This window comes from Triticum urartu, chromosome 7A (assembly GCF_056163025.1).
Source record: "Triticum urartu cultivar PI428250 chromosome 7A, HENAU_Tu73, whole genome shotgun sequence".
In the NCBI taxonomy this organism is placed as follows: domain Eukaryota; kingdom Viridiplantae; phylum Streptophyta; class Magnoliopsida; order Poales; family Poaceae; genus Triticum; species Triticum urartu.
This window is the reverse complement of record NC_141879.1, coordinates 510,708,050-510,720,496: the sequence shown is the minus strand read 5'-3', so window position 1 is coordinate 510,720,496 and position 12,447 is coordinate 510,708,050. Positions and strand designations below refer to the sequence as shown.

Sequence of the window (12,447 nt, the reverse complement as noted above, 5' to 3'; positions counted from 1 at the left end):
TCTTAGAATAAAATGCTAATCTCCACTGCACCGGGAGCTGAAAACCAGTGCTATAAGGCTAAGCATTGGCACTGCTCACTCTGCACAACGTTTAGCTCCGAGGATGATGGACACAGCTGCAAGAGCAAGGATCACCTCGTGGTGTTCTTTGCTCCTCTTCCTCGGTCTGAGTTTTGCTCAGAATGCCGCAGAGGGCGAAGCGGGCACGCTCGACGTTGGCGTGATCCTGAATATGAGGTCCTTGCTGGGCAAGATGTCGCGTACTAGCATCTTGATGGCCATGGAGGATTTCTATGCTGTCCACCACAGAGACCACGCGACCAGGCTGGTTCTCCACGTCAGGGACTCCAATGGTGGTAGCAATATCCAAGCTGCATCAGCAGGTGCGTTCATTGTGATTTTACACTGAATATAACAAAGAAGTATATGAAACAACTGTAAGATTTGGGTCTGTATGATGAGATCAAATCTATTGGCTCGTAGTAATAAATGTGTTATATAGCGGGCTATGGAAAATAGCGGCGGGCCTCCAAATCAGCTATAGCGGGCTATTTGTGAAGGCGACCATTTAGCGGCACCCTGCCCGCTATAGCCGTCTATTTAAAACTATGAATAATGTGCTGTATAACAGGAACACATTGGGGGTTAGAGTAAAGAAAACAAGTGCTGGTTCTAAGTTTCCTTGTTCTTTAGTGGTAGTATTTCTCTTCTGCATTTATCATTGTGTACTGCCAATGCACGTCTTAAAAAGTTCTGGGTTTTTACATCCATAAAGGAGTCCTGTAAAATGAAAAATTGGAGATCTATACAAGGATCTTTATGCTAGCTGCTCAATCCCTAAAGTCACCGGTACCCTAAGAAATGATCATATAACGCAGGTCAATACATTCTAGTTACAGGATTGACGGTTGAGTAGCATTTCTGCTTGCACTAGATATGCTGCCAATATAATCTACACAAATGATTTTAAATTTTATATTTATCTTACAACAACAACAACAACAACAACAACAAAGCCTTTAGTCCCAAACAAGTTCGGGGTAGGCTAGAGGTGAAACCCATAAGATCTCGCGTCCAACTCATGGTTCTGGCACATGGATAGCAAGCTTCCAGGCACCCCTGTCCATGGCTAGTTCTTTGGAAATTTTATATTTATCTTAATTGGATTAATTGCTTCGATTTTGCACTGAATATAACTAACAAGTATATGGAATAAGTGGAAGATTTGGGTCTGCGTGAAGATGTGAAATCAAATCTATGCAAATATTGGCTCATAGTATAACTGGAACACTTTGGGGTTAGAGTAAAGAAAACAAGTACTGGATCTAAGTTTCCTTTTTTTTTACTGTAGTTTCCTTGTTCTTTAGTATTTCTCTTTTGCATTTATCATTCTGTACTGCCAATGCAAGTGTTAAACCATTCTGGGTTTTTAAATGCATATAAAAGGAGTCCCGAAAAATTACAAGTTGCAGACCTGTACAAGGATTTTATGCTGATCAATCCCTAAATTCACCGGTACCCTAAGAAATTATCATATAACCCAGGTCAATACATTAGCATTTCTACTTGCACTCGATATGTTGCTACTATAATCTACAAAAATGCTTTCATAATTAATATTTCTCTTAATTTCATTGATTGCACAGCTATTGATCTGCTGGAGAATCACCATGTCCAAGCTATCATTGGTCCAGAAAAATCCGCGGAGGCCACTTTTGTGTCTGATATTGGGAATAACAGTCAAGTCCCGGTTATCTCCTTCACGGCAACGAACCCTGCCCTTTCATCTGCCCATGTGCCATATTTTTTGCGCGCAACATTAAGCGATGCTGCCCAAGTGAACAGTATTGCTGCTCTCATCAAAGCATTTGGCTGGAGGGAAGTTGTGCCCATATACGAAGATACGGACTACGGTAGAGGCATCATACCGTACCTGGTGGATGCACTCCAAGAGTTCGGAGCTTCTATGCCGTATCGCAGTGTGATCTCTCAGTCAGCAAGCAGTGACCAAGTTGAGCAAGAACTATACAAGCTAATGACAATGCAGACAAGGGTCTACATTGTGCATATGTTACCAACCACTGGTTCCATCCTCTTCAAAAAGGCCAAGGAGATCGGAATGATGACCGAAGCCTATGTGTGGATTTTGACGGATGGAATCGCAAATATCGTCAACTCGCTAAGCCCTTCAATTCTTGATGCAATGGATGGTGCATTGGGTGTGAGGTTCCATGTACCTATATCAAAGGCACTCGATGATTTCACTGTGAGATGGAACAAGAGGTACAGAAAGGACTACCCAGATGACTCACTGTCGCAACTAAGCATTTACGGCCTCTGGGGTTATGATGCTGTTTGGGCCCTGGCACTAGCAGCAGCAAAGGTTAGCATGACCAGACCCACATTTCAGAAGCAGCAAAAATACAGAAAGAACTCAACCTTTGTTGGAACTTTGGGTGTTTCTACAGTTGGTCCAAAACTCTTGGATGCAATCTTACAATGTAAGTTCAGAGGCTTGAGTGGTGATTTTGACCTCAGAAACAGACAGCTCCAGTTTTCCACATTCCAGATAATTAATGTGGTTAGAAGAGAATCAAAAGAAATAGGTTACTGGACAGCAAAGCAAGGAATATTCAGGAACCTGAATCAAGATGTGTCAGCACACACCTATTTACACCCTATGCCTGATCTCAACCCAGTGGTCTGGCCAGGACAAACACATATAGTGCCTAAAGGATGGCAAATTCCTACCAACGGGAAGAAGCTCCGAGTAGGTGTACGGACAAGTGGATATTCTGAGTTTATGAAGGTGGAGAGGGATCCTGTCACCAATGCGATAACAGCAACAGGATATGCGATAGATGTATTTGAAGAGGCGATAAAGAAACTACCATATGCAGTCCCTTATGAATATGTATCATTTGATGCACTCGGAGTAAATTATAGGAGCTATAATGATTTTGTCTACCAAGTTCCTCTTGGGGTAAGAATTTTTTTTCTCACTGTCTTACTAAGTTGAAGAAATTGTATATGCTTGATCTTTTAAGGTGATAGTTTTTTTTATCCGCATGTGCATTTGTTCCCATTGGTACAACTTGATAATGTTTTAGCAAAAAAAAAATGGTTTGAAAACCCTCCTTTGTTTACTCCAAACAACTTTCTCCACCAAATACTCCTACTAGATGTGATTGGTACTACTATGGTAGAATTGCTTCATGTAACTGAAGCCACTATCTGGTAGTATGGTTTTCCACAATACCTCATATAGCAATGAGTAGTATACGTCATTGATTAAAAGTAACTTGGCTTTGTACTCACACATCAGTAAACAACATGCTTGCAGGTGTATGATGCAGCAATTGGGGATATAACCATCCGGCACAACAGAACATCTTACGCCGACTTTACACTACCTTATACTGAATCTGGGATAGCAATGATTGTGCCAGTCAAAGACAACACGAATAAGAACACATGGATTTTCTTGAAGCCATTAACTGGTGACTTGTGGTTTGCAAGCATCGTATTTCTCATCTACACAGGAATTGTCATCTGGCTATTGGAGCGACGAATAAGAAATGCAGAATTGACTGGTTCATTCTTCCGCCAGCTTGGGATAGCAATATATTTCTCCTTCTTTGCAGACAGTGAGTGGTGATATCAGATTTATCATTTCCAAACAAAAGTATTGCATTTTTATATGACAGACTATCCAACCAGATTTTAAAAATATTGCGTTTGCCATATATGATAGATTATAACTAGATGTTTCACAAAATTGTGAATTAATAACTGATTCTTACTCCCTCCGTCCCAAAATGTAAGACCATTTTTGACACTACTGCAGCTAAGAATATATATTTCTTATATACCAGTTCCTGCTCACTTTCAATAGTATATAATTCAAGTTTATTTTCTTCTCCTAAATACTCCCTCCGTCCCAAAATGTAAGACCATTTCTGCAGTATTTTACCATAAATTTTATCTCAGAATTGTTTATTTTTGGCATAGTATATAAATGAAAAAATATACTGTCATGCTAAGAGTAATCCAGTACTCATGTTTTGTTTGAAGTTGCTGATAGATGGCTTGTTCATCATTTTGCAGGGGAAAGGATAGAAAGTATTTTGTCTAGATTGGTTGTTGTTGTATGGGTCTTTGTGCTTCTCGTAATTACATCAAGTTATACCGCCAATTTGTCATCGATGCTGACAGTGCAGAAGCTTCAACCCACAGAAACAGATGTTCATGAACTCCTTAAAAGAGGAGAGTATGTGGGGTACCGTACTAGTTCTTACGTTAGGGAACTACTAGAACAACTTGGTTTTGAGAGAAGCAAGATCCGGGCGTACAATAATCCAGATGATTTTGCTGATGCGCTCAATAAAGGGAGCAAAAATGGTGGAATCGCTGCCGCCATACATGAAGTACCATACATCAAATTATTCCTCGCTAAGCACTGCAAAGGTTACACGATGGTTGGACCGATTTACAAGTCTGAAGGTTTTGGCTTTGTAAGTTACCTATACAAAATACACTTTGCACATTATATAACCTCTCTCAACTGTTAAGGACAGACATCTAGGAATCATAAACTAGAAAGCTGCTCTCAATCTGTTTTAAATAGATACCAACCTCTCGACGTTTTTTTATAGAATACGGCTAGTCCCATGGAATTAGAACAACTGTCATGAACAGCCATCACTATAGGCACTTGTTTTATGAATCATGAAATATTGTTAAAACTATATGCATGCAAAAAGTTAGCATTTATTTATCTTGAACATATTTTATTTTTATGTTTATGAAGAATTATGAAATATTCATTTCATTTATCAAATGAACAGCCATCACTTAACCAGTTAGTACTGTATATTTGAAATTTTGAATATGTCATGCTTCTGCATAGGCGTTCCCCAAGCGATCCCCTCTGGTCGACGACTTCTCAAGGGCGATCCTCAAGATAACAGAGGGAGATGCTATCATTCAGATAGAAAAGAAGTGGATTGGAGATGAGCATGCCTGTAAGAACGACGAAACCATTATCAGCCCGAGCAGCCTAAACTTCAAAAGCTTTTCAGGGCTCTTTCTAGTCACAGGAGTTGCTTCAACTTCTGCCCTTCTGGTAACACTGGTGATGTTTCTCTACAAGAACAAGCACAAGATGGGGATCAAAATAGGCCGTGATCAGGTTCAGCGGGGACATGGAAAAACGCGCCGAAGGATTCAAGAAAGCGCAACAGATTCCGACATACTGCGCCGAATGATTCAGTTGACTACACCTGCCAGCAAGAGATAGAAATATCCACAGAGCACACAAGCTCATGTTCAGAGGTCCAAACAACAGTTTGTAGCACACAAGCTCAGATTCTGAACCTCAGGGGACAAGCAACAGTTTGTAGCACACAAGCCACTCACACCCTATACTCGAGATGTCTAACATCATGCTGCTATGGCAAGTATTCATACAAAATTTGGTGCAAAAAAACAACCGTACATGTTGTGTACAAAGAAGGGAAGAAAATCTGGTGCAGCATGAAATAAGTACTAGCATGCCATTCAAACCATAACAGCTTGGTTTTTCGTGCAGGACACGTATTTGCTATAGCATGATGTTCATGCATGCTTCTTCTTAAAAAAAAAGCATGCCGCTTCTTAAGCGGAGAAAACGCATCTCGAGTTTAGGATGCGCAGTGGACCCTTGTGGAAATAGGCAATTTTTATGCTATAAGCCAGCGTAATTCAGGTTCTCATGTTGCCAGATACACGTTCACGCCGACATGTCAATGCAACAGCAATCGAACAGAAGCTTATTGCAGGGGGAAAAAATCGTTCAGTATTCTAGTGTAGATAACTTAATTTGCGAAACAGCTTCATCATCTACTGTTATCTGGCTAACTCCAATATCAATAGCAGAGAAACAGGTACAAGAACAAACTTGTCGAAGGCATGTGGTAATCACTGGTTCCACATATTAGTAAGAGTGGAGGAGCGAGCTCACCGCCAACTCCAAACGTTACGAGTAAAATAATAAGAAAAGAATATGAAAATCATTAGTATCAATCAAATTAATTACACAATCACAAGGGACACCTCTATCTTTGCCTACTTTTACACCTCGGGACTGACCGATGCTACAGCGGCGGGCCGGTTGCCGGAAACCGGCAACAGAGACTATAACTATCCACATATACACATGAATAGGGTGGCTTTGTTATTACAGATTTCGTGGGTGAACCTACTACTTTAACAGTCACGCTGACTCTGGCCTTCTAATCAACAGGTCTATGCGGAGGGGTCGCCTGCTCTCGGATTCTCGGGGTCGCCGGGGGCTTTTGGCCTTTCCACAGCTTCTGGTGGAAAGGAACTCGCACCGGGACCGGTGGTTGCTCCGTGGTTTCTTCGAGCGTCCAGCTCCATAGCGGGCTCGGACGATGCGTTGGCTTCTGTCATCCCGGCTGAGTTATTGGCTGCAAGTACATGTGAGGCAACAGAAGAAAACGTTAGGGATTACAGTGAAGTTTGTTAGCATGGAAAGCACCATTTCTTAGTGTATCTGATCTGGGCTGAAACATCATGCTGGACAAGAATGGGATGCTAAATATTTTGTTCACAGTCGATATGAACTACTCGACTAGTATTAATATGGAAGGGTAGAAAGATCTTAGCAGAATTATTCTCACCATTTATCTTCCCGCGTGTGATAAGCAGCCGGAGGTAATCACGGAACCCTGTCAACACCGTCTTTTCTTGCAGAGCGCTTAGCTCTGGAGTGTCCTGATCATGAAATGCTGATGGAAATGAAGTTCTATAATCTGATCCAAACGTGGTGCCCTGCTCGTCACACAATAGTGCCTGTGTTCCTGGAGAGGCAGGTCTATAGTCTTCTTGGGTGTTATTGCAAGGTGATTCGAGATCACCAGCAGTCCGCTGATCTATATGGGTTGCAACATCAGGTTGACTAACACCACCATTCTGAACTTCACGGTTTTTCATCTTATCATTGTTTAGGTCAGCATTTGTGTAAATTCCCCTCTCTACTTCCATCTCGACTTTATTATCTGCAAATGTGAATGACACTTTAGCTCAAAATAAATCAGGATCGACAGCGCTGCCGCCTGCATTAGGTGCTTAAACAAAAATGTTAGTTCTTTCAAATTTGCAACAAAATGATCATTCAAACTAGATATATCTTCGATGAAGCAAAGTTATTCTTCTACATGCAGGCATTTATTTAATGAGAAACCAGAAAACAGGCAGCCAAACTGATGCAAATGATATCTCAGAAGTTCTGATAATAATATTTACACTCTTGTTTTAATTATAACAGCTATGCAAGCATCTGAAATACTATATCTGTGTCCAATTAACATGTTAGTTTAGGAGCCAGGTTTGGTTATAAAAAAAATCAAGATTTGTAACTTAACAAACGAAAAGATGTTCTGTTCCTGGACACGAAGGTAGTTTTATCTTTTCACCAAGAATAATTGAATAGTTCGCCTAATTCGAGTGCTCGCTAACGGAATTTATGAAAATAACCAAGTCAAATGAAAAGGATAAAAGAAGTTACCAGCTATTGTCAGGAATGTTTCTGTTGCCTTTCTGCATACAATCACCAAATGATTTGCAAGATCATTAACATCCGTAGGATGGATAGTGTTTGCTAGCGGAGACCTATAAAAGTGCATATTTATTAATAAGCAATGCACGAAAGAGGTATCAATGTACAACTGCATTGACATCTGTTCTTTCGTAACCGATAATTTTACAAGGCACTACCTACTTTCATAAGCTATAGAACGGGCAGTAAAAGAATAACTTCAACTATTGACAAGTAAAATTATCTTGCTTGGTCTAATGAAAACAATATTTTAGTGAAAGACATATACATTGTTGATATTAATTTGGGTAGGAGCTTAGTTGGATCAGTTTTGTTCCAAGGTGTTATTCATTTATTTCTTTTTGCAAGGAGGTTATCCAGTATTCAAATTAACCAGTCCAGCATTTTTTACTTACCTATAGACCATTTTAGATCTACTCTGATAACCAATACAGCCTTCAAGTCCACTAGAAGAAGCAACTTGTGAAGCATCCAAGTGGTTAGCCTAGAACACATGAAACAATTACCAGCCATCAAAATTTATAGATGAAGTTAGATAAAAATCAGTAACAGTGATCAAGTGGATGTACACCCAACTGGATTTTGACACAAGAGCAGGCAGAAATAAAAGGATACTACCAACGAAATAGATGTGTTACACGAGATCAGAATTTAATATGTCAGATTATTTGAAGTTGCAGAACCAGTCAACCAGCTAATCTTGAAATTACCTCTGGACCAAGGGGGTCTTCTGGGTGTCTTTTTCTGCGTACAGGTGAATATTTATACCCAGAGGATCCAATGGCACCATTCAGAGTGACGTTAGCTGCTTGCTGAATGTTATTTTTATCAGATGCATTATCCCCTTGAATTATAGCCTGTAGCTCCTCACTTCCTTCGAAGTTCTTGCAATCCATACATTTACAATTCTTGGAACAAAGGATATTTGCTTGAAAGCATTCACAGTACTTCTTGAGACACCCTGATTTTTTGCAGTGACAACCTTTATTATGTTTTGGAACTGAAGGTGCTCCAGCATCCTGATGGCAGCGAAGATTAGTTAAGTGCACGAAAAAGAATCACAAGAAAATATTTTATTTTATTTAAATGCAGTAAACTTAATTATTATTTAGTAATAAGACAATTAAATAAATAATGCAGAAGGAGAGGCAGGTCAGACTAAAATATGGAACATAAGATAGTCAATTTAACTAGATGGGCAGGACAAAAGGGATTCCGGTTCAGGCATCAACATATAATGCAAAAATTAATGTGAGCTATTAGCGTTGCCATCTGAAAGGAAGCAATCATGAAAGCGGGGTCGATGAAGCGGAACTGATAATGTTGGCTTCGGTAATGAAAAAATTGGTAGAGTATAAATGTATAATGCCCCAATACCCAAGGTTTTACCCGCAAGGTTCGTCCACGGAAAGTGACTCATGGCCTAAGATTAAGCCAAAAGGCATAAATGAACATGTCCCTGTTACTGACTGTTGCAATGAAATCTGCTTACTGGTCGCCTACACACCTTCGGGCACGGGAATGATCATCAAACAGACCGTTGCTTGGTACTAGGAATAAACCGTCTGGCACAGATGTGCCAAACAAGGATGAAGTGGAGCCAGTTTTCAAAATGATAATGATGTATTGAGTTGAGTGATAAAACAGTGAGATAATCCTTGGATTTGAATTATAACCCAAGAATAGTATTCCTTCTTCTGGCCTCCAGTCTCTGTACTTTCTCTATAAATAAATTTTGTTCTGCAGCCTCTTTTTATCGGATTGGCAAAAACAAATCATGTGCAGCAACTAAAAACAACCGAATACATCTTTACATAAAACTTGAGAAATTAGTTTCTGCACTTGGTTAATAGTTGGCAGAGATTGGATGTTCTATATGTATAACCAAAAACATTACACGCTAATTGGAAATATATGATCTTTAAGATACAGATAGTCCACTAGAGTTTCTGCATGAATACCACGTAATTCAGAAGCCTACTGTGACACATTTCATACAAACTACTCCCTCCGTTCGGAATTACTTGTGGCAGAAATGGATGTATCTAGATGTATTTTAGTTCTAAATACATCAATTTCCGAGACAAGTAATTCCGAACGGAGGGAGTAACTGTTAATGCCGAATAGTCTTCAAATAGTCATGCATGCTTACAGCCTTCAAACTAACTGTCCTTGGCATTGATTCTAGGATTCCTTCGAACTTACAGCCTTACAGCATGCTTAATAGGCTTGACACAAGCATATCTTATGTGTCCAAATTCAATTATCCATTTTATATAACCTCACTTCTACTGTTGTATGATGCATTTAAACCATTCTACAAGGAGAAAGAATGTACCTTTCGAACACTAAGAGCACTTGGAACGTTTTCAATCTTAGGTTGAAAAGCCTTTGGATTCCGTAGCTTAGTACTGTTAATAGCCTCCTGCCTAGCATGTTCATTCTCAACTTTATTTCCACATTGTTTACAATTGCAGCCGTCGCAATAAAGTCCTGCTGCAAAACACTCACAGTACCTAATAAATAAATATCATGTTAGTGATTGCACCTTCTATTCAAAAGATATTAAATTTGATAATAAATGAGTTCATTTATAAATTGGATGGGATTAGTCAACTAACCATATAGAACAAGAAACCTTAAATTTTATATGAATGTGTTTAAACAATAAAACTGCCAAAGTGGTGATTTGGTATAAACTTGAGAATGCAACATTACCATTGACCCCCCAAAATAAAACAAGATCATGAAAGCTGAACCTACGAATTTGTTTTCAAAACAAACTGATCTTACTAGTTAAGCTCAATGTATTTTATGCTTCATATTTTTGCCAAATCACTTTGGACCAAAAGGAAACACAAAGCTTCTACACACATCACAATGTGATATGCTACCTACAAATTCTCCATTAATGAGGAAAAGGCAAATGGAGGAAACTATGTTACTGTAATTGATCATCTTATTCCTATCTAGTTGATATCTTAAAAGGTACAGGAGGTTTCCTTTTTTTCAAATGACACCACACAGTTTAGTTAATCACTAACACAACACTAACTTTCCATGCATGACAATAGAATGTTATAGTAATGCATTTGCAAAGGTTCACTTAAACTGAATATTTCTATTACTTGATGTGCATTGTAAAAACAAATACTCATGTGCTAGAGAACTCACAGCTTTAGACAGTGTGAGTTTTTGCAATTGCACTGCTTCTTTCTCTTTGGTGGAGTAACACTCTTAATTTCGACCAATGGCTTTCTGAAAAATACAAGTAAAAAACAGATCATCAGTAACAAACTTTTTATAGATGCAGTATTGTGCTTGCATTTGTTATATCTGACCGAAGAAGCAATAAGTGACTCATGAGTTACAAGCAACAAAGTGGTTCCACAAGTAACCAATAACATCATGGAATTTGTTTCCCTTAAGAACGGAGAACGGAGTTGGTTCTACTATAACAGTGAGATTTTCAGAAGACTCTTTCCATCAGCGCTTCTAGGTACAAGACCCATTAAGGCCAAAAAAAGAAGAAGCAAGTAAAGCATGGCATCATGGTGAATGATATATAGCCAACGTTCTTCTCAATGCATACCACTTCAAGTAGCATCTTTGTACTTAAATTCAAACCCTAAAAGTCAGATAGCAAATTCAGTAACCACAGCCTTGTCACTAGCTACTGTGTCCAATATACTACAGGTCAGTGTAAACTAGCATCACGTCCACAAGCATATCAAATCCCCAACTACAAAATTTCTCTAACCTCAAAAAAAAAAATTCCTTCCTGGCTCCGTAAGAGCAATTTTTGCTTGAAAATCATACTGGTAAAATAAAATTCAAAACGCCTGAATCGAGCCAAGTTCTTCATGCCACCACGTGAGCAAAGAACAGAGGCAGATTTCAAATTGTGAAAGCAAAACAGTAATTGCTTACATAGGCGTGAAGGAGAGTGGCCACGACCTGGCCGAGTGCATCATAGGGGCCACTGGCCTCGGCTGCGGCGGCTGCGGCGGCGCAGCTGCAGGGGGCGCCGGAGGCTGGGCGTTGTGCTGCTGCTCCGGCTCCATCGCGAATCAAAGAAATTCCCACCCGTTTAGGTCAGGGAAACGGATTCCCCGGGCGGGCTCCCCGATTGAGGCGCCCAAACAGCCCCAGGGGACCTCGGAACCGAGCCCTCGCGCGCTGGCCCGCGGAATTGGCAGGGTTTGGATCAAGAAGCCAAGAACCCGAGTTCTTGGGCGACTCCGGACTCAACAGCGGAGGAGGAAGCCGGCGAAATGAAGGGCGCCAAGAGGAGGGATCAAATCCAGGGAGCTGAATCCGGGAGGGGCGCGAGGAGGATTTGGAGGAGAGGAATTCGTGCCGCGGGCGGATTCGGGAGGGGGAGGAGGGGGAGGGTGGTGTGGGGAGGAAGAGCTGATGGGCAACGCACGCAGGAGGAGGTCTGTTTGGTCTCTCCCAAGTTTTTGAATCTCATGTGTTATATTCCGACTTACTTTCCTTTTTCTTTCGTGCCGATGCTGCTTATTTATTGTTTTTTACTATACCACCGGGTTTTATTTCGGCCTTTATTTTGTTTATTTATTATCTACAGGTATGAATTGTCAGCTGTAAATTTATTTTTCTTCCTTTTTCAACTTACTTATGCATTTGAGCGGTAGAAGTTCTTTATTCAAGAGATAAAGGATATACGCTTAGTTTTGATATTGCCCTAAAGTTTTCCGCTGAAACTTTCAAATTTCGTTATAGTATGGATCTTGGCCATTGATTTTCCGTCCCATGGATAATCGGATAGATGCTACTCAAAATAAATAAATATTATTAGATCC

General features: G+C 40.1%; 2 protein-coding genes across 3 annotated transcripts; one reads left to right on the top strand and one right to left on the bottom strand.

Moving 5' to 3' along the window:
- The first annotated feature begins 65 nt into the window (after nt 1-65).
- LOC125524832 (glutamate receptor 2.8-like) lies at nt 66-6,276 on the top strand. The gene is made up of 7 exons (XM_087533204.1): nt 66-383; nt 1,647-2,983; nt 3,344-3,647; nt 4,108-4,514; nt 4,910-5,191; nt 5,224-5,394; nt 6,205-6,276. Exons 1-7 carry the CDS (start codon nt 104-106, stop codon nt 6,274-6,276), a joined length of 2,853 nt encoding a protein of 950 aa, XP_087389330.1. The 5' UTR covers nt 66-103.
- On the bottom strand, nt 6,024-12,037 carry LOC125522753 (protein tesmin/TSO1-like CXC 5). 2 transcript variants are annotated; one of them, XM_048687786.2, is made up of 8 exons: nt 11,579-12,037; nt 10,796-10,879; nt 9,960-10,137; nt 8,332-8,640; nt 8,017-8,105; nt 7,571-7,674; nt 6,684-7,061; nt 6,024-6,470 (listed from the first exon to the last, which is right to left on the bottom strand). In XM_048687786.2, exons 1-8 carry the CDS (start codon nt 11,683-11,685, stop codon nt 6,286-6,288), a joined length of 1,434 nt encoding a protein of 477 aa, XP_048543743.2. In that variant the 5' UTR covers nt 11,686-12,037; the 3' UTR covers nt 6,024-6,285. The 2 variants fall into 2 exon arrangements, with proteins under 2 accessions (XP_048543743.2, XP_048543742.2); XM_048687785.2 differs by having other exon boundaries at nt 11,552-12,036.
- Between the last annotated feature and the right edge of the window lie 410 nt (nt 12,038-12,447).